The sequence below is a fragment of the Gigantopelta aegis genome, chromosome 11 (genome assembly GCF_016097555.1).
Source record: "Gigantopelta aegis isolate Gae_Host chromosome 11, Gae_host_genome, whole genome shotgun sequence".
Lineage (NCBI taxonomy): Eukaryota > Metazoa > Mollusca > Gastropoda > Neomphalida > Peltospiridae > Gigantopelta > Gigantopelta aegis.
The window spans coordinates 15,573,304-15,596,186 of record NC_054709.1 but is presented as its reverse complement, the minus strand read 5'-3'; the positions used below and the strand labels follow the sequence as shown (position 1 = coordinate 15,596,186).

Sequence of the window (22,883 nt, the reverse complement as noted above, 5' to 3'; positions counted from 1 at the left end):
TAGGTTGCAAAACAATACACCCCCCCAAAAAAAAAGAAAAAGAAGAAAAAAAAAGAAAAAAAAAGAAAAAAAGAAAAAAAGAAAAAAGAAGATAAAAAACCAGACATCCCATCCACACACATACTATAAAAAAACCTAACAATAACAAAGCTGTTAACCCACCTCCCCCAAAAAACCCTCCAACAACAACAACAAAAAACCCAAAAAACAAACAACAACTTTGAATGGCACTTTAATATTTTCCCTATATTACGGACCTTGCCGGAAACATAACTATTACGTCAACAATACGATGACGTTTCAATAATATGATTATGGACGTCAACGTTGCTGTACGCATAATAATATTCTTCAGAATGTGTTTTAAATTCAGATATATTATGTGTACCGGTTTCGTTATTTGACGTCCATGAGCATATTTAACGTGTACAAGAACACATTAAATTACTTGCTATGCATAAATTATAATATATTAAAGATGGCGAAGGTGTCAGGATGGTTAGCTGCTATTTGAATAATGTTCTACAGTGTGGATTTCACCAAGACAGGTCAGTGTATTTATTATATAGTATATATTATCTTAGTTAAAATATATTTAAAATATTTATCAGTGAAATAAGTGTTATCAGTTACTAGTAGAGATAACGTTAACGTTTCAGGACGAATACGCAAATCTTTTAGGTTAACGTTTGTTTTGTTTAACGACACCACTAGAGCACATTGATTAATTAATCATCGGCTACTGGATGTCAAACATTTGGTAATTCTAGTTATCAAAGGAATCCTGCTACAGTTTTCCTAATGCAAATATGGATCTCTTATAATAACTTTCCTACAGACAGGAAAGCACATGCCACGGCCTTTGATCAGTTGTGGTACACTGGATAGATCGAGACCCCCCCCCCCCCCCCCAATCAGTTGAATGGATTCACTGAGATGGTTCGATCCTGCGACGCAAGCACCTCGAGCGAGCACTCGACCGACTGAACTAAATGCCGCTCCTTTCTAGTTAGAACGACCTATTTTGACATAACAGAGGAACGTGAATTTAGATTTGGGGTTAGCGATGTTGTTGATCAATGTGATTTTGGCATAGATCCACAGTGACATCCAATTACACAAACCTCCTTTGCGATGAAGCATTTATCTCCCCCCCCCCCAAATGTCATCCATGACATTGGGGGATACAGAATATGTGTTTATGTGTGTGTGTGTGTGTGTGTGTGTGTGTGTGTGTGTGTGTGTGTCACAGAGATCCAGTACTCCCACCCCAATCGTTTTGAGTAGTTCCCTTTTGAATGCCTTTTCTTATTTTTACATTCATCATCCACAATATACAACACTAAACTGCCCTGAAAACGCGTTTCTGACCATCTTTATTTAAAAATTTCACGGGAAGAATACCACCAGAAATTATTTCTCTCTCTCCCCCCCCCCCCTTCCGATCACGCTCCCTTCGGGACCTCGGGTCATTTCTAAGATGTTGTGACTCCCTTTACAAATCTTGGATCCGCCCCTGCATGTAGTTTGTCAAATTGATGAAATAAACAATCATTGCGTATATACTTTCTTTATTTCGTTGAGTATACATTTTAGTCACGCGGAAAATGGTGCATAAAACATGGCTAACATAATCAATATGATGTTTCTTTGGCAAATTTATATAAAAATAATGAATATCATGATCACAGAACCGTATCTAGACGAAAATAAGTGAAGTGATCTCTCCTTTCACACAGAACAGTTAATATAATCACGTTTCCCTTTAAAGGTTATGATCGGTTTTCAAAAAGGGGGTGGAGGGTCCGGACCCCCTGAACCCCCCTGGATCCGGACCCCCTTAAACCCCCTGGATCCGCTATTGGTGCAGTACAAACAAGATAAAGTTTATTTTATTTAACGACACCACTAGAGCACACATTGATTTATTAATCATCGTCTATTGGATATCAAACATGGTTATTCTGAAAAGTATATTTAGTTGTGTTATAAAACGCCATGATTAACAAAAATACTTCGGAAGGAACGAAGGAAATGTTTTATTTAACGACACTCAACACATTTTAATTACGGTTATATGGCGTCGGACATACGGTTAAGGACCACACAGATATAGAGAGAGGAAACCCGCTGTCGCCACTTCATGGGCTACACTTTTAGATTAGCAGCATGGGATCTTTTATATGCACCATCGCACAGACAGGATAACACACACCACGGCCTTTGATATACCAGTCGTGGTGCACTGGCAGGAGCGAGAAATAGCCCAATGTGCCCACTGACGGGGATCGATCCCAAACCGACCGCGCATCAAGCGAACGCTTTACCACTGGGCTACGTCCCGCCCTCGTAAATACTTCCGATACACGGAATTATTTCAATTACCAAATTGGCTTTAACAGTAAAACACACGTCGTAGTGTCTAAAAACTAGGGTCCGTCACTTTAATATCCAATAGTAGATTGTTAGTACATCAATATGCCCTGGTGTTGTCGTAAAACAAAACAAACTGTAACGTTACCCCCCGCCCTCCTCCCACTAGCTACGGCCCTAAATTCTGCCCAATCAACATACCTAGGATTAAGTAGGCCACAAGGATCATGATGCGACATTCCTTTGCCACTCAAACTTTGTTGACAGGTCGGTAAATTTCCAATTGCAGTAGAACGAAATTAATTCAACACCATACTTCAAAAACGGAAATCCAGTTACTGTTTCAACAACAATAGTTAGCATAATTTTACACGAACATAACTGTTCATAATGGATCGCCCAGTGTGCAACCGTGTCCCTATTATATATATATATATATATATATATATATATATATATATATATATACACACTCACACAAACACACAATTAACACACAAACAATGTGAACTTTAGCATTCCCATCTGTTGCAAGTTATATTGTTAGCAAATTATTTGCCTGCTGTGTATGAGTATATATGTGTGTATAACTTCAATAGTTGACGTAGCTTCACATAAAACTTAATCTTACCTTCCGATTTGCATGTCGGGACGCTTCGAAGTTCAATAATAACGTGGCATTCATTGATATCGCTTCACAGGAATCATGCCACCTATGAATAGACCCAGGTATGATTATTTCTCCCCTTGTGTATGTATACCAGTTTGAATAAAACTAATTGTAGCCCGTTGCGTATCTGCAGTTCTTCACAAATGTGTGGGTCTTCACATGAGAAGTAATGCTTCTTTGTCGGTAGTAAGAACGCCAAGTGCGGTCTGTGAAAGCGACAGACATATGCTACAAAATCGCCACTAGAGCACATTGATTTATTAATCATCGGCTATTGGATGTCAAACATTTGGTAATTTTAAAATACAGTCTTAAGAGTTAAAGTTTGTTTTGTTTAACGACACCACTAGAGCACGTTGATTTATTAATCATCGGCTATTGGGTGTCAGACATTTTGCAATTTTGACCTAAAGTCTTAAGAGTTAAAGTTTGTTTTGTTTAACGACACCACTAGAGCACAATGATTTATTAATCATCGACTACTGGATGTCAAACATTTGGTAATTTTGACATATGGTCTTAGAAAGGAAACCCGCTACCTTTTCCCATTATAATTAATAGCAAGGGAACTTTTATATGCACCACCCCGCAGACAGGATAGCACACACCACGGCCTTCGATATACCAGTCGTGGTGCACTGGCTGGAACGACAAATAACCCAATGGGTCCACCGATGGGAATCGATCGCAGACCGACTACGCTGCGGCTTTAGGCGAACACGCTTTACCACTGGACCATGTCCCGCCCACCCACCACTGGGCCACGTCTCGCCCGCCTACCACTGGGCCACATCCCGCCCGCCCACCACTGGACCACGTCCCGCCCGCCCACCAATGGGCCACCACATCCCGCCCGCCCACCACTGAACCACGTCCCGCCCGTCCACCACTGGACCACATCCCGCCCGCCACCACTGGACCACGTCCCGCCCGCCCACCACTGGACCACGTCCCGCCCGCCCACCAATGGGCCACGTCCCGCCCGCCCACCACTGGACCACATCCCGCCCGCCACCACTGGACCACGTCCCGCCCGCCCACCAATGGGCCACGTCCCGCCCGTCCACCACTGGACCACATCCCGCCCGCCACCACTGGACCACGTCCCGCCCGCCCACCAATGGGCCACGTCCCGCCCGCCCACCACTGGACCACGTCCCGCCAGCCCACCACTGGACCACGTCCCGCCCACCCACCACTGAACCACGCCCCGCCCGCCCACCACTGGACCACGTCCCGCCCGCCCACCAATGGGCCACATCCCGCCCGCCCACCACTGGACCACGTCCCGCCCGCCCACCAATGGGCCACATCCCGCCCGCCCACCACTGGACCACGTCCCGCCCGCCCACCACTGGACCACGTCCCGCCCACCCACCACTGAACCACGCCCCGCCCGCCCACCAATGGGCCACATCCCGCCCGCCCACCACTGGACCACGTCCCGCCCGCCCACCACTGGACCACGTCCCGCCCACCCACCACTGAACCACGCCCCGCCCGCCCACCACTGAACCACGTCCCGCCCGTCCACCACTGGACCACATCCCGCCCGCCACCACTGGACCACGTCCCGCCCGCCCACCACTGGACCACGTCCCGCCCGCCCACCAATGGGCCACGTCCCGCCCGCCCACCACTGGACCACATCCCGCCCGCCACCACTGGACCACGTCCCGCCCGCCCACCAATGGGCCACGTCCCGCCCGTCCACCACTGGACCACATCCCGCCCGCCACCACTGGACCACGTCCCGCCCGCCCACCAATGGGCCACGTCCCGCCCGCCCACCACTGGACCACGTCCCGCCAGCCCACCACTGGACCACGTCCCGCCCACCCACCACTGAACCACGCCCCGCCCGCCCACCACTGGACCACGTCCCGCCCGCCCACCAATGGGCCACATCCCGCCCGCCCACCACTGGACCACGTCCCGCCCGCCCACCAATGGGCCACATCCCGCCCGCCCACCACTGGACCACGTCCCGCCCGCCCACCACTGGACCACGTCCCGCCCGCCCACCACTGAACCACGCCCCGCCCGCCCACCACTGGACCACGTCCCGCCCGCCCACCAATGGGCCACATCCCGCCCGCCCACCACTGGACCACGTCCCGCCCGCCCACCACTGGACCACGTCCCGCCCACCCACCACTGGACCACGTCCCGCCCGCCCACCACTGGACCACGTCCCGCCCGCCCACCAATGGACCACGTCCCGCCCGCCCACCACTGGACCGCGTCCCGCCCACCCACCACTGAACCACGCCCCGCCCGCCCACCACTGGACCACGTCCCGCCCGCCCACCAATGGACCACGTCCCGCCCGCCCACCAATGGACCACGTCCCGCCCGCCCACCAATGGACCACGTCCCGCCCGGCCACCACTGGGCCACGTCCCGCCCGCCCATCAATGGGCCACGCCCCGCCCGCCCACCACTGGACCACGTCCCGCCCGCCCACCACTGGGCCACGTCCCGCCCGCCCACCACTGGGCCACGCCCCGCCCGCCCACCACTGGACCACGTCCCGCCCGCCCACCACTGGACCACGTCCCGCCCGCCCGCCCACCACTGCATGGGCAACGTCCGACAGCAGAATACAAAAGTTAATTAAGATTTTAGTACTCCAGCAATATTGTTCTAGTTAAAGTTTGCTTTTTTAAAACGACACCAGTAGAGCACATATATTTATTAATAAACCCGGTACATTTGTTTTTCATCAACAGCAAGGGGTCTTTTATATGTAACATACAACACAGCACATACCATGATCTTTGATATTCCAGTCGTAGAGCACTGGTTGGGACGGGGGGGGGGGGATGTAAGAAAATACATCAGCAGAAGGGTTTCGATCCTTCGAGGTATATCAAAGGCCGTGATATGTACTATCATGTCTGTGGGATGGTGCATATAAAAGATCCCTTGCTGCTAATCGAAAAGAGTAGCCCATGAAGTGGCGACAGCGGGTTTTCTCTTTCAATATCTGTGTGGTCCTTAACCATATGTCTGACGCCATATAACCGTAAATACAATGTGTTGAGTGCGTCGTTAAATAAAGCATTTCTTTCTTTCTTTCGATCCTTCGAACCAAGTACGTCAAGCAAGAGCTCTGGCGACTGAGCTAGATTTCACCTCTTAAGGCGACGTCACACGACATGAGTGCCTGGTACGAAAATAGCCGACTGTGATAAGTAAAGTTTGTTTTATTTAACGATGCCACTAGAGCACATTGATTTTTTATTTTATCATCGGCTTTGGACGTCAAACATATGGTCATTCTGACACTGTTTTCAGAAGAAACCCGCTGTCGCCACATAGGCTACTCTTTTACGACAGGCAGCAAGGGATCTTTTATTTGAGCTTCCCACAGGCAGGATAGCATAAATCACGGCCTTTGTAGAACCAGTTATGGATCACTGGTCGGTGCAAGTGGTTTACACCTACCCATTGAGCCTTGCGGAGCACTCACCCAGGGTTTGGAGTCGGTATCTGGATTAAACATCCCATGTCTCGACTGTACCAGTACCTACCAGCCTGTAGACCGATGGCCTAACCACGACGCCACCGAGGCCGGTAACTGTGATAAGATAAACATTACGATTCCATCGGTTGCTATACAATCGGCTATTCACGTACGAAGCACTCGTATGGTATAGCGTCGCCTTTAGGCTGGTGACAGACAGTTGCTACTGTTAACTTTGGCTAATAAACTGATAATAGATTAAAGTGTGTGTGTGTGTGTGTGTGTGTGTGTGTGTGTGTGTGTGTGTGTGTGTGTGTGTGCGTGTGCGTGCGCGTGCAAACTGTAATGTAAATAGCACTAGAATTGAACATATATATTTTTGTGCTTAGAAATGCGAATTTAAACAAAGATATACATGTATATTATAGAAAAACACTTAGTAAAAATGCTTTTGGTTACATCCTCCTATTTTCAGACAGTTCATATATCAAATTATGGAATCTCAATATAGTAGTACCTGACCTCAGATCACAGTTATCTTCCCATTTGGTTGATCGGAAATATGTCCGCCCAAGTGCGTAGTCCTGGAGCAGACCCCTGGCTATCCAGAGCTCGGCCCCGCATAGACATGCTTGAAGCCTTAGTGACATATAAGCATGTTAAATATTATCAATCAACCAAGTGCGTAGTCTGTTGTTTGACTTATTATTTCATGGCAGACAGCTTTGAATTGGCAACTATTAAACTGAAGTTGACAGGGGAAAGCATGTAGTTTGCAAACATGTTTAACTAGTTGGCATAGAAAACTATTGTTGTGGTAATTCCGACTCATGCAAAAGTTATGTCTTTTTTTGTGTGTAAAATGGCTATACACCGGCCAGGTTTAGTGTGTGAGTTTGTCTAAATTAATATCCTGGGAGAAAGAGCTGGACAACAGGGATTGTCCTTCTCAAGGTATGTTGCCCTCAGGCAGGCAAAGATGCATAAACAAATCTATGGGCCTGTTGATATTAATAAAAAGTGCTATAGCCACTAACGTTATATAGAAACATATAGCGTAAATAACTGTAATCTGTGCCCCCCCCCCCCCCCCCCCCCCCCCCACACACACACACACTAGGAGCGCGTGCTTATTTGGGCGCATGCGCCTCTGCAGCATTCCATGTTTGTTATTTTGTGCTTAACCGTTCTTTTCAATTCCTGGCTAGAAGTTAATGAAGGTGTTTGATACGTCCTTAAATTGCCGTGTTCGGCAATTACTTTCCCCGCTGTTGTAAACTAAATGACACCAGACAATCTGGCTTCAAGTCAATTTTATGCATGTACCAGTCTATAATCAGTCGGCCAATATGCGGTCTCGCTGTGTATCTTTTTACACTAGAGGGCGGGATGTAGTTCAGTCGGTTGAGTGCTCGGCTGAGGTGCTTGCTTCACAGGATCGAACCACGTCAGTGGATCTATTGAAATTATTGGGACGTTTTTCTCGTTCCAACCAGTGCATCACAACTGGTCAAAGGCCGTTGTATGTGCTTTCCTGTCTGTTGGAAAATGCATATAAAAGATCCCTTGCTGCATTAGGAAAAGTGTAGCGGGTTTCCTCTAATGACTACCAGTCAGAATTACCAAAATGTTTGACATCCACTAGCCGATGATTAATTAATCAATGTGCTTCAATGGTGTCGTTAAACAAAACAAACGTCTTCTTTTTAAAACTAGATATAACCCATTGTTATCACAGGAAGGTTAGATAGGGTATGGTGACCTTACACTGGTGCCCACTCCCACCCACCCCACAAAAAAATGTGTTAACATTATATGTGTTATCAAAAATAACGAATGATTTCTCACCAACGGGTGTGTAATAATTTCTTACACACCCGTTTGTGAGAACATCATTTGTTATTTTTGACAACACGTACATGCACTTGTTATATATAGAAATCAAAATGCAAAAGTTAACAACTAACTTTAACTGCTTCCAGAATAGTCTGAACACGTATTATCATATAGATAAGTATATTTCCGTAATAAATAACAGAACAATCCAATTTGAAGAATAGTGGAATTGTTGGACAAAACTAATTTTATAAAGTATAATGTACATTTATTTTTCAGAATGATTTTTGGGTACATTATATTTACAGAATATAATATATTATATTACAGATTAATTATGTTAATATTTATATTAATACGTATGAGACCATTTTATAATGGTTACATGTTTATCTTATCAATATATATTCTATATTGTATATTTTTGTGGTGAAGGCCCCCCCCAAAAAAAAAAAACAAAAAAAAAACAACAACAAAAAAACAACAAAAAAAAACAACAAACAAACATACTTGTTAACACACATACGTGCATTAACATTTTAAAGACATACGACTGGCTGTTCCTTGGCGATAAGCAGGTCACCAATGCCATACCATCCAATGGAGAAAAAAAAGTACGGTCGAATAGATAACTCTGTGACGTACAAGTTAACATAAAATTGACTTGTCTGTGACGTACAAGTTAACTATAAGCGCAAGGGCCGTAAATAGGTTTTCGTTGGAAAAGGCATTTTTTTTTTTTTTTTTTTTTTTCAGGATATGTAAGAAATAGAATACTACATTCTTTTTCTGTTAGATTTTCTTACAACTCGTTGTTTAAAAACGTATCCAACTCGCTTTCGCTCGTTAGATACATTTTAAAACAACCCGTTGTAGGATAAATGGTATCTAGCGGCCACTTATGTATATATTAGTGAAAAATGTGACACTAACTGCATCCTAACCGGACGCGGGAGGGACGTGCCCAGTGGTGAAGCGCTCGCTTGATGTGCGGTCGGTTTAGGATCGATCCCCGTCGGTGATCCCATTAGGCTACTTCTCGTTCCAGCCAGTGCACCATGACTGGTGTAACAAAGGCCGTGGTATGCACTGTCCTGTTTGTGGGATGGTGCATATAAAATATCCCTTGCTGCTAATCGAAAAGAGTAGCCCATGAAGTGGCGACAGCGGGTTTCCTCTCTCTATATATTTGTGTGGTCCATATGTCTGACCACATATATATATATATATATATATATATATATATTTGTGTGGACTATATGTCTGACGCCATATAAGCGTAAATAAAATGTGTTGAGTGCGTCGTTAAATAAAACATTTTCTTCCTAACACATTTATCTATCACGCCGTGCGCGTACGGTTAGGATACGGCGATTAAAATATTATGGTTAGAACGGGCCAGGTTGTTTTCACTGTAGCTGCATGCAAAGTGGCATGATAGTATCACACTCTGCACTATTATACCACAACTCTGATACCCTATCGAGGGCAGTTACACCACAGTGTAGGCACACTAAATTGTGGACATAATGAGCTGGGATGATCTCATACAGCCGGTATTGAACTACTCCAGCACATTTCGATCCCTTGCACGAGTTGAGATTTCGCTTTTATCAGGACCAGAATGGTGTACCGACTAATGGAATTGCTCACTGGAGCTTGCGTGTTGAACAAAACGAATACGGTCACTTGAGAATGTAAAGAAGAAGAAAGGGAGTTATTTACTCGTGTTACCCTGTCCTAACTCACACATTAGAAGTCATTAACGGCAGTTCCCGAGGTACGTTCCTATTCTGTTTAACATATATATATAAAAAGAACTATGCTCTTCAAAAAAAAGTAGGGGAACTCTAATAAGAATTTACAATTGCCAAAATTGTAAGGTATATTAGCTATGGGAAATGGTTATATGATAATAATGAATTAATTGGGCGAACCGTTTAAGGAGTTTTTAGACTTTTAACTACTCAGTTGCTCCCCCCCTCCCCCTCCCCCAAACAAAAAGTCAGAAGTGAAATTTGAAAGTTGACGGGTTTTTTTTTATCAGTAAATCGCAAATTCAAACAATAAAAATGATTAAAAACAAAACAATAACAACTGTATGATCAACAGAATGAAAAAGATTGACAGAAATAATGTTCCACGGTGATTAATAGACCTTCCTGGAAATTGTCAAAATCGAGAATGACATCCCACGCACGTGTACGGGAAAACCATGGAATGCGTTGATAATGTGTGTTGATTAACAGACCTGAACGTTCTTTACTAGGATGTCTGTGGTCAAAACGTACGTTTTAATATTTCAGGTTCTCCTACTTTTTTTTGAAGAGTATATTTTGAGGTATTACAAAACAGGCCTCGCCGATGTCGTGGTTAAGCCATCGGAATCGTGGTAGGTAGGTGTAAGACCACTACACCCTCTTCTCTCGCACTAATCACTAACAGCTAACAACTAACCCACTGTCCTGGGCAGACAGCCCAGATAGCTGAAGTGTGTGAATGCCCAGGACAGCGTGCTTGAACCATAATTGGATATAAGCACAAAAATAAGGTTGATTTTCATAAATTTAACAGAAGATGGGTATGGGGGTCGGGGGGGGGGGGGGGGTCGAACCTCCCTCTGCTCCGAACGAATGTTTTCTTTTCCGGAGGAGCACGACCCGACCTCTCCCCCCCCCCCCTAAAAACTTCGTTCACTATATTCTAGTCCACCCCTCTGCACAATTTCCTGCACTTCTTTGGCTAGGTCCAGACATTTATCACATTAACCCCCTCTGTCTTAGCCACCCCTGCGCGTGCTGTAACCTTACCGTGGTGCAGGGATGTAACATTCTCTTTAAGAATGGCCAGTACAGCACAAATTGAAATTTTGATTAAAAGTCAGTATCTATCTGTGATATTTGTATTTTTGTACAGTTCTTTACACTGTTTTTATTTAAATCTTGAATTTTTATATTGATGTTGATCATCACCTTATTTGTTTGCATTACCATAGTTTGACACCCAATAGCCGATGTATTTTTCGTGCTGGGGTGTCGTTAAACATTTATTCATTCATTCATTCATTCTGTCTTAGTCATCGCTCTTGTTTACATAAAATAAATAACATACTGCCCACAACAAATTAAGCAACAGTGCTATATATTTTTCTCAATAAAATATTAGTGGCTGTATATTAAACGTGTTTATGATCGTTCTAATATTTGTACTAGGTTTAAATTCATTTTATTTTCTAAAAAAAAAAATTTTATGGTACGTACGAAATTATTTGAAGAGAAAATCTAGTTTGGCCTTCTTACAAATATTAAGACGACATGGGGCCTAGTCCACTAAACTCTCGCAACTTTGCGATCTCGCAGTGCAATGCTAAACAACTTGCAAAGAGGATGCTCTGTTGTCTAGTAGAGCCTAAAAGACCTTTGCGAATTAGGCCCCAGAAACACATTGAATATACAGACACTGATATTCTAAACAAGAAAATATATTGAATATGTAAGTTTAATCGTAGAAAACGGAATCGGAAACATCTTACAATGCAGCAAACTCAGGAATGTCCATTTAAGTTTTATTGATCAAGCAATGAGGATATTGTATACCGATTATCGAGGCTGCCGTGTCTAAAAATACATTTTTAAAGATATAGGTTGCTTTTGTAACACGTGTTTTCATATTAATACACTTGTCGCGAAGAACTACAGATTTTTTCGATTATGTTGTTGTCAGTATTATTTATTAATTCTTTATGTTTACTAGGGACCCACTTGCGCACTGTTTTTCGACTTGGGACAGTTACTACTGTCAATAAAATTATTTGGGTCAATACTTAACAGGCCTACTGCATTTACAAGCATATTATATGTAAGTAGTATTACTCAGTGTATATATGAAAGAAGTGTGTCAAAATCAGTTACAATTTAAAAACAAAACATGGTGACTACCTATAGCATCGTCGATTTGATATAGTATGCAATTTGCATAGATCTAAAAGTATGTCCAAATTACCAAATGTTTGACATCCAATAGCCGATGATGAATAAATCAATGTGCTCTAGTGGTGTCGTTAAACAAAACAAACTAAACGTTTTACCCCATGTTGGTTAACTATTGATTGGTCCTGGCTTCAGTGAGCTCTGTTCTTTGTTAAAGGTTTGATTTAATAGTAAACTAGTCTGAGAGTGGCAGTCCTCTTTTAAGCGTTGCAGGAAGGATGTATTGCATAGTAAAGGATCTCCTCGGGAGTGGCTGTCCTCCTATAGACGGGGCACTAGAGAGAGAGAAAGGAAGGAAATGTTTTATTTAACGACGCACTCAGCACATTTTATTTACGGTTATATGGCTTCGGACATATGGCTAAGGACCACACATATATTGAGGGAGGAAACCCGCTGTCGCCACTTCATGGGCTACTCTTTCCGATTAGCAGCAAGGGATCTTTTATATGAACCATCCCATAGATAAGATATCACATACCACGGCCTTTGAGATACCAGTCGTGGTGCACTGGCTGGAACGAGAAATAGTCTAATGGGCCCACTGACAGGAATCGATCCCAGACCGACCGCGCATCAAGCTAGCGCTTTACCACTGGGCTACGTCCCGCCCACAGACACTAGAGAGAGATGCATGCAATCAACCATTCGACTCTGCATTGTGCAGAGATATGGCCTTGATGTGTGGATATAGTTTTTATCTTTCAGATTGCCATATCTCTGGGAATATTGAGATTGTCAAGATTTGATATATCATTCAAAACATAGTTCATATTAAAGGGACATTCCTGAGTTTGCTGCAATTTTAAAGATGTTATCGACTAAGAGATACTTTTTAACGATTGTAATTATATATCAAATATATTTTTCAGCATAATATATTAGTGGCTGTATATTAAACGTGTTTCTGATTGTTCTAATATTTGTACTAGGTTAAATTTCATTTTATTTCCTAAAATGTATTTTTTTTCGTACGTACGAAATTATTTGAAGGCAAAATCCAGTTTGGTCTTCTTACAAATATTAAGAAGACCAGAAACACATTGAATATACAGACACTGATATTCTAAACAAGAAAATATATTTAATATGTATGTTTAATCGTAGAAATATTTTATTATTCGGAAACATCTTATAATGCAACAAACTGAGGAATGTCTCTTTAATATCACCAATGTAACATTATCATTAATTGTAGTGTAATCATCTCATCGGGCTCTGGCATTGAAGGCACCTTGCAAGAGCAGTGGTTTTCCTGATTCAACATTTTAAAATATTTCATATTCAATAAAATTAAAAGTATAATTTTTATAGTATGGTGAACCAGTAGGTGGGATATATACAACTCTAACCATTAAACAATTGTCAATGTTCTTGGTGTGAGGGCCTGTGACGCTAAGCCAGAAGATATAAAGTGATTTTGTACCACAACAGACATCAATAATATTAGCCAAGACTTGCAATTTCGGAGGCCATCAATTCCAAGAGGATTAAATTATTAATACTTGACAATACAATATTTTATAACGACTAATTACTGTATGGTGTAACAATAGAATGTTTTAATATTTTAATTTGAAAGAAACGAGTTAAAGGGACATTCCTGAGTTTGCAGCATTGTAAGATGTTTCCGACTAATACAATATTTCTACGATTAAACTTACATATTAAATACATTTTCTTGTTTAGAATATCAGTGTCTGTATATTCAATGTGTTTCTGGCCATCTTAATATTTTTAAGAAGCCCAAACTGGATTTTGTCTTCAAATAATTTCGTACGTACAAAAAATATATATTTTAGGAAATAAAATGAAATTTAACTCAGTACAAATATTATAACGATCAGAAACACGTTTAATTTACAGCCACTAATATTTTATGGAGAAAAATATATTTAATATGTAACTATAACCGTTACAAAGTCTCTGTTAGTCGATAACATCTTAAACATTGCAGCAAACTCGGGAATGTTCCTTTAAAATAGAATTTACTGTAATTAGAAATATAGTTTTCTGGGAACAATTTCACAAAACATCGTAAGTTTACGCCTGCGACTAGCAGTTATACCGAGCCTACATTTACAAGTATCTATTTCACGAAGAAATATGTAATATTTTAAAGACAGAAAGAAAATGAAATATGCGTCTTTCTAATTATATTTGTTGTACTATAATAGTAATAAGAATTATGGTTTAGTCGTAGATTTACCTTTACGTGCAAAACTAGGCTTACAACGATTTGTGAAACCTGGCCCTGGTCTATCGATGGAACTATTTCAGAGAATATGTATAAAATAAATTTTCAGGAATTATACACAATTCCTGAGGGAAACCCATATTACCTAAACATTTCAGGGAGCAAACATTAGAGAGATTTCACAAGCACACAATTACGGTTACGGATTATCATAATGGGCCGAATTAACAAAGCTTGTTTAAAAATAAAATAAAAAATGTTTTATTTAACGACACACTCAACACATTTTATTTACGGTTATATGGCGTCAAACATATGGTTAAGGACCACACAGATTTTGAGAGAGGAAACCCACTGTCGCCACAAAGCTTGGTTTATGTCATACAAGCGTGCACCTACACACATTTACAGTGCTTAGGTCTCACAACACAGATGTCATCTGCCATTGAAATTCATGTTAAGTTGCCAAAAGAAGCGATTATCGTTGGCACTAACAACATACACCATTGCGAACATACATTATATAAGCATTTATTTTCACTCCAAAATTGAGGCAGTTTCCGTCTCTGTGTTTTGCTAAATTACAACATCTGGCTGTAGTGCGGGTCCGAACAGGTGGTTCATTAACCGATTCATTCCGGCTGTCTCCTCTGCTATACACCCATGTTCCAAAACATCAGTGCACAATATTACAAAATAACATGGGTGAAATACAGCCAAAAAGCTTACATTTAAACGTACAAATTGTTTTAATTCTTCCCCAATTTCTAGAAGTGAATATGTGAACCACAAGATGTGTCACAGTTAGGAATCTACACTCAAAGTGGTGACCTATCACTATCCATAACAGTAACGGTGTGGTGCGAAACCTACACACAAAGTGGTGTCCTATCAATATCCGTAACAGTAACCGTGTGGTGCGAAACCTACACTCAAAGTGGTTACCTCGCAGTATCCGTAACAGTAACGGTGTGGTGCGAAACCTACACTCAAAGTGGTGACCTCTCAATATCCGTAACAGTAACGGTGTGGTGCGAAACCTACACTCAAAATGGTGACCTGTCACTATCCGTAACAGTAACGGCGTGGTGCGAAACCTACACTCAAAATGGTGACTAATCACTATCCGTAACAGTAATTGTGTGGTGCGAAACCTACACTCAAAATGGTGACCTGTCACTATCCGTAACAGTAACGGCGTGGTGCGAAACCTACACTCAAAATGGTGACGAATCACTATCCGTAACAGTAATTGTGTGGTGCGAAACCTACACTCAAAATAGTGACCTGTCACCATCCGTAACAGTAACTGTGTGGTCTATATTATCCCCTGATTATACGTTTTCTCTGTAATATATATATATATATATATATATATATATATATATATATATATATATATATATATATATATATATATATATATATATATATATATATATATATAATATCTATCTATCTATCTATCTATCTATCTATCTATCTATCTATCTATCTATCTATCTATATATATATATATATATATATATTTACATGTATTATATGCAATGTTACGCTGGGGCATCAAAAAACCATCAGTCTTGGTTTACTGGCTAAAGGACCAGAGGACAGTGATAAGGTGTTTAAAATTGCATAAGGACGACCCGCCATTTTTAAATGAATCTGAACGACAAAATCGTTTGTTTTGTTTAACGACACCACTAGAGCACATTTTAATCATCGGCTATTGTGTGTAAAACATTTGGTAATTCTGACACGTAGTAATCAGAGGAAACCCGCTACATTTTTTCTTTAGTAGCAAGGGATCTTTTATATGCACCATCCCGCAGACAGGACAGCACATACCACGGTCTTTGATATACCAGTCATGGTACACTGGATGGAACGAGAAATAGCCCAATGGGTTAAGCGACGCGGATCGATCCCAAACCGACCGCGCATCAAGCGAGCGTTTTACCACTGGGCTACGTCCCGCCCGTTCCTTTATCCACGATAAAGACCGTATGCCTGTACAGACCGGCCTCGGTGGCGTCGTGGTTAGTCCATCGGTCTACAGGCTGGTAGGTACTGGGTTCGGATCCCAGTCGAGGCATAGGATTTTTAATCCAGTTACCGACTCCAAACCCTGAGTGAGTGCTCCGCAAGGCTCAATGGGTAGGTGTAAACCACTTGTACCGACCAGTGATCCATAACTGGTTCAACAAAGGCCATGGTTTGTGCTATCCTGTCTGTCTTCTTTCTTTCTTTTTTGTATGCCTGTACAATGCAGAGTCGAATAGGCATTTCGTTGATTCCATGAATCTCTATATAGTACAGGGCTTCTAGATTATGGTAGCCCCACTCCCATGGCTAGTGATATTCAGCGTTGGGCTAGTAAATATCTACTATAACTATCCCGACGACTAGTGAAACAAATACCTTGTCAAATGCTGCATATAAGTCTTATTTTGTAAATATGAATATCCTGCCCCCTCTTCCCACCCCCAATCTAAGGGTTTTTAAGCTCTATCTCCCTCTTTAGGGTGATATATCTGATTATTACTACCATGTATTAGTAAAACTGTATTTATTTAAAGTAGGGCTAGTGAATTTTTAATCATGGCTAGTATATTTTTAAAATCACTGATCCCATGGCTAGTGAATTTTTTTTAAATTCCAGGAGCCCTATAGTACCTCGTCCATAGGACAACCATTACTGGATAATAGATTCAGAGGACTGCCACTGTCAGACTAGTTCACTAAATGAAAACGATCACAGGACGAAGTTCATTGGAATAGGTATAGTTGTGACGATATGCACTGGGTTCTTGCAATACGTGGAACTGCAATGGCCATGACGTCACAAACGATGTCTGGCCAGCATCTGGCGGATGTCACTTCTATTCTTAAATGAAAACTCTTTACAAATCAGAGCTATTAGAGCCTGAGGGTGCTATCGCCATCTTTGTGAAAATCAACTTAAGTGCTCCAATCTGATTGTTAAGAGCAAAGGGGGCGGTAGAGCGCTCGGCTGAGATGCGTGGGTCGCGGGATCGAACCGACTCGGTGGTCCCTTTCTCTGACTTGTTTTCGTCTCATCGAAACCAGTGCTGTCCTGTCCGTTGGAAAGTGCATATAAAAGATGCCTCGCTACTAATGAAACAATCTAGAGGGTTTCCTATAAAGACTACGTGTCAGAATTAACAAATGTTTGACATCCAATAGCCGATGAGTAATTATTCAATGTTCATACACTCTAATGGTAACTTTATTATTATTTAAATCAAATATGCATAGACGAAAGCATGTAATAAACCCAACCATAAAACAGTAATTGCGGTGTCTGGTACTTTTGTGCCATGTGATAATTTTTTGGGATTTCTTTTACTGAATGTCCCCACTAGAACTCCACGACTGGTATATCAAAGGGCGTGGCATGTACCATCATGTTTGTGAGAAAGTGCAGATAAAATATCTATTACTACTAATGGAAAAATGTGGCGGGTTTCCCCTGAGGTTTACGTGTCACAATTACAAAATGTTTGACATCCAATAGCCGATGAGTACTAAATACATGTGCTCTAGTGATATCGTTAAACAATTCCTACAATTTAGAGGGTTTCGTCTGGAGACTACATGTCACAATGACATTTTAAAACCAACATGTGATGATTAATCAATCAATGTGTTCTAGTAGTGTCGTTAAACAACATCCCCCGCAAAAAACAAAAAACAAAAAACAACAACAACAACAAACCCCCCCCCCCCCCCCCCCCCGAAAAAACCAACAAACAAACCATAACTCAAAACAACAACAACAACTCTGTAATCGTTTTCCTCTGAAGACAACACATGTCACAGTGACCAAATGTTCAACAACCAACAGAGTTGCTCTAGTAATGTCCTTAAACAAAAAGCAAAATTTAACTCTTTATTATGTCCAAGATGATGAACGCACCTACACGCGGTGCCTTTATTGATTCCCGTTAGTGGACCCATTTGGGCTATTTCTTGTCCCAGCCAGTGGATCACAACTGGCATATCAAAGGCCGTGCATATAAAAGATCCCCAGCTGCATTAAGAAAAATGTAGCGGGTTTCCTCTGATGACTACGTGTCAGAATTACCAAATGTTTGACATCCAATAGCCGATTATTAATAAATCAATGTGCTCTAGTGATGTCGTTAAACAATACCCCCAACTCCTCCCCAAAAAACCCGACAAACCCAACAACAACAACCAACAAAAACCTACCCAACCATGTAACAATGACGAAATGTTTGATATCCACCAGCCGATGATTAATCAATCAATCAATCAATCAATCAAATCAAATCAAATCAAATCAAATCAAATCAAATCAAATCAAATCAAATCAAATCAAATCAATCAATCAATCAATGTGCTTTAGTGATGTCGTTAAACAATACCGCCAACAACAACAAAAAACCCCCAACAAGAACAAAAAACCCCAACCCACCAACAAAACAACCCACCCAACCCTGTAACAATGACCAAATGATATCCATCAGCTGATTATTAATCCGTCGATCAATGTTCTCTAGTGATGTCGTTAAACAATACCCCCAAAACCCCCAAAACAACCCCCCCCAAAAAAAACCCCACACACCCCAACAAAAAACAACAAAAACCACCAACAAAACAACCCACCCAACCCTATAAAAATGACAAAATGTTTGATACCCATCAGCCGATGATTAATCTGTCAATGGGCTCTAGTGGTGTCCTTAAACAAAAAAACAAAACAAAAAAGAAGCAAAATTTAACTTTTCATATAATGTCTAAGATGAAGAACGCACCTCCACGCGCTGCCTCTATTGATCGCCAAAGCGCAACTCGTGACCAAGGTTTCCGTGTATACTTCATTTTAATTTGAGAACAAATCGCTCCTCACAATTGTCTCTTAATGTTTGACCGGCATCAGCTGCTTGCTGGACTCTTCTCTTCACACCTGGCTTCACCGACGACAGAAGGAAACGCTCCAGGTCAATAATTACAGCATTATGGCCCTCAATCGTCTTCACAGACCTCAACAAAAGACGTTGTAACGAGTTCTGGTGAAGGAAGGAACGAACGGGGGAACGAAGGAACCACTGTCGCACAGTTGCTGAACGTTTTACTTCATTCCGACGACGTGAAAGAAGAAGAAGAAACAAGAAGAAAATTGGGGAGCTTCTGAATTCAGAGGAGGAAATCACACGATGACACTGATGGCATCTTTCACTGTGCTTGCCATAGGTAGGACATACTACTTTACATTATACTAATTATAATTTGTAAAAATATGAGAAAACTTTGAATTTGACATTGATAGGACATACAACTTTACATTATACTAATTACAATTTTTAAAAATATGAGAAAACTTTTAATATGACATCGGTAGGACATACTACTTTACATTATACTAATTACATTTAAAAAAACAAAGAAATCACTTAGAATTTGCCATAGGTAGGACATACATGTATTAATTACGATTTGTTATAAAAAAAGAGTGATCACCGTCCTTGCCACAGGTAGGTCATATTTCTTTACATTATATACTAATGACATTCTTTGAAAAAAAAAAGGACTACCGTGCTTGCCATAGGTAGGTCATATTTCTTTACATTATACTACTTACAATGTTTTAGAAAAAAGATATCAATTTGTGCTTGTCATGGGTAGGATACACTACTTTACATTAAACTAATAACAATTTTGAAAAAGACAAACCCGATATGACTTTGTATTTACCATAGGTAGGACATACTATTTTACATTATACCTATTACAATTGTTTTAGGAAAAAGATCAATTTGTGCTTGTCATAGGTAGGATACACTACTTTATATTAAACTAATTACAATTTTGAAAAAACCCTAACCCGATATGACTTTGTATTTACCATAGGAAGGACATACTACTTTACACTATACTAATTACAATTTGTTTTGTAAAAAGAAATCACTTTGTGCTTACGATAGGTAGGATATACTATTTTACTTTATACTAATTACAGTTTTGAAACACACTACTTCACATGCATTAAAATTTTGTTTTATTTTAGCAACACCATTAGAACACATTGATTTATAAATAATCGGCTATTAGATGTCAACCATTTGGTAATTTTGACATATAGTATCAGAGAGGAAACCCGCTACATTTTTCCGTTAGTAGCGATGGATATTTTAGCTCATTTTAGCTCATATTAACAAATAATGGGTTATACGATGAGAATCGAGTTGTAAGAGCGCTCAGACTAGTAAATGGACAGTCGTAGAACTCGTGACAGCACAATTTGGTCAACTTGGCAGTTGGTAGTCTCACACTATCATTATACCTCTATAACGTTTGAAAAAGCTATGTCATGCGATGACACTGATGGCATCAAGAACTGTGCTTAGTATAGGTAGGAAACACTTTTTTTTTTTTAACATATACTAATTAAAAAAAAAAAATTGTCAGAGAGATCTCTGTGATTGTCATAGGTAAAACATATCTATTTACAATATACTAAGGATATTTTTGGACAAAAAGACCACCGTGTTTGCCCATAGACTTTTGTAATGGGTAAGACATACGTCTTTACATATACTAATTACAATTAAAAAAAAAGAGCTTATGGTTTGTTTTAACTACACAACTAGAACAAATTGATTCACGAATCATCGGCTTTTGGATGAGTATAAAATGGAATTAATGTAATATTTCACTGGAATTACAAACTATACATGATCTTTATGGGCTTTTTTTCAAACTCTTTATATCTACCAAATTCTATACTGTATTTAAATTTTGAGCACATATTCTAATATTTACTTATTAAACTCTATTCTATAGGTTTAAACTCATTGCTATAGGGTTTTTCAAGTAGGTTTGAAACTTAAATTCGTTTCTGACACACCTGTTGGTGAGAACATCATTCGTTATTTTTGATAACACATACTTGTTTACACATGTACGTGTGTTAACACTTGCAAGAGATACGACCGGCTGCTCCTAGGTGATGACTAGGTCACCAGTGCCATGCAGGCAATGAAAAAACCCCAGTACGATCGAACTCGATTACACTGTGGCGTATAGTTAACTTGACAATCATTTGTCTGTGACGCGTAAGTTAGCTACAAATGCATCGCCTGCGCGTGCTGTAACCTCACCGTGGTGCAGGGGTGTAACATTCTCTTTGAGAATGGCCAATACAGCACAACTCCCCTTGTTTTCTTCGAGATACAATTGAAATTTTGAGTAAAAGTCAGTTTCTATCTGTGATATTTGTATTTTTGCACAGTTCTTTACACTGTTTTTGTTTAAATCTTGAATTTTTATATTGATGTTGATCATCACTTTATTTGTTTGCATTACCATAGTTTGACACCCAATAGCTGATGTATTTTTCGTGCTGGGGTGTCGTTAAACATTCATTCATTCATTAGCTACAAGTGCAAAGGCTGTAAATAACTTTTAGTTGAAAAGATGTTAAAATTTGCTTAAAACCTGGTGTTTGAGGATATGTAAGAAATAGAATAATACATACAACTCGTTATTTAAAAACGTATCAAACTCGCTTTCGCTCGTTAGATACATTTTAAAACAACTCGTTGTGAGATAAATGGTATCTAACAGCCACTCATATTCTATTTAATAAATATTGATAAAACTTCCTTTTGATGTCATTTTTTTTCCTGCTATAGCATTTTTGCCGAAATACATCCCATAGCCTTTGTTTTATGATTGTAAAAATATCATTATAGATATTTCTTGTTATGATTTGACAACTCATCCAGTTATATAAAACTCAACATTACGGAAATTATTGTATATTTAACAATTATCGACAATCCTAGAGGGAAATATAATATTTTGTGGACTGACAAAATTAGCAATGATCGATTCAAATTCAAATGAATTAAATTAATAAAGTTAGTAATATATATATATATATATATATATATATATATCTATCTATCTATCTATCTATCTATATATATGAAGAGTTCAGGCGCAAAACGCGATATATCCATTTTTCATTTTCAGTAAAAATGTTTTTTTTTTAAAATGGCGTATATCGCGTTTTGATAAAACAAACAAAAACTCAGGGATTTACGCAATACAATTTCATATGGATCAATCACGGTTTGCAGCAAATCAGCGGGCCTACGATTAGCCCTTACTGACATACAATAATGGCTTTAACTAAAAACTAGAAAGAAAATGGTTTATACCGCGTTTTTCGCCTGAACTCTTCATATATACTCTTCAAAAAAAGAAACGCAAAAGGGTACAAATGGGTTATAACTCCGATTTTATGTTTCCTACCGGTTCATGCTTTGTGAATATAAGGTCATTGCATGTCCCAAACAC

General features: G+C 40.4%; 1 protein-coding gene across 1 annotated transcript in view; it reads right to left on the bottom strand.

Moving 5' to 3' along the window:
- The window catches only part of LOC121385556 (protein quiver-like), an 8,291-nt gene extending 5,532 nt beyond the window's left edge, over positions 1-2,759 (bottom strand). Inside the window, exon 1 of the mRNA XM_041516272.1 lies at positions 2,575-2,759. Within this exon, the coding sequence (XP_041372206.1) occupies positions 2,575-2,602 (28 nt within the window). The 5' untranslated portion in view covers positions 2,603-2,759. The remainder of the gene's footprint in view (positions 1-2,574) is intronic.
- Between the last annotated feature and the right edge of the window lie 20,124 nt (positions 2,760-22,883).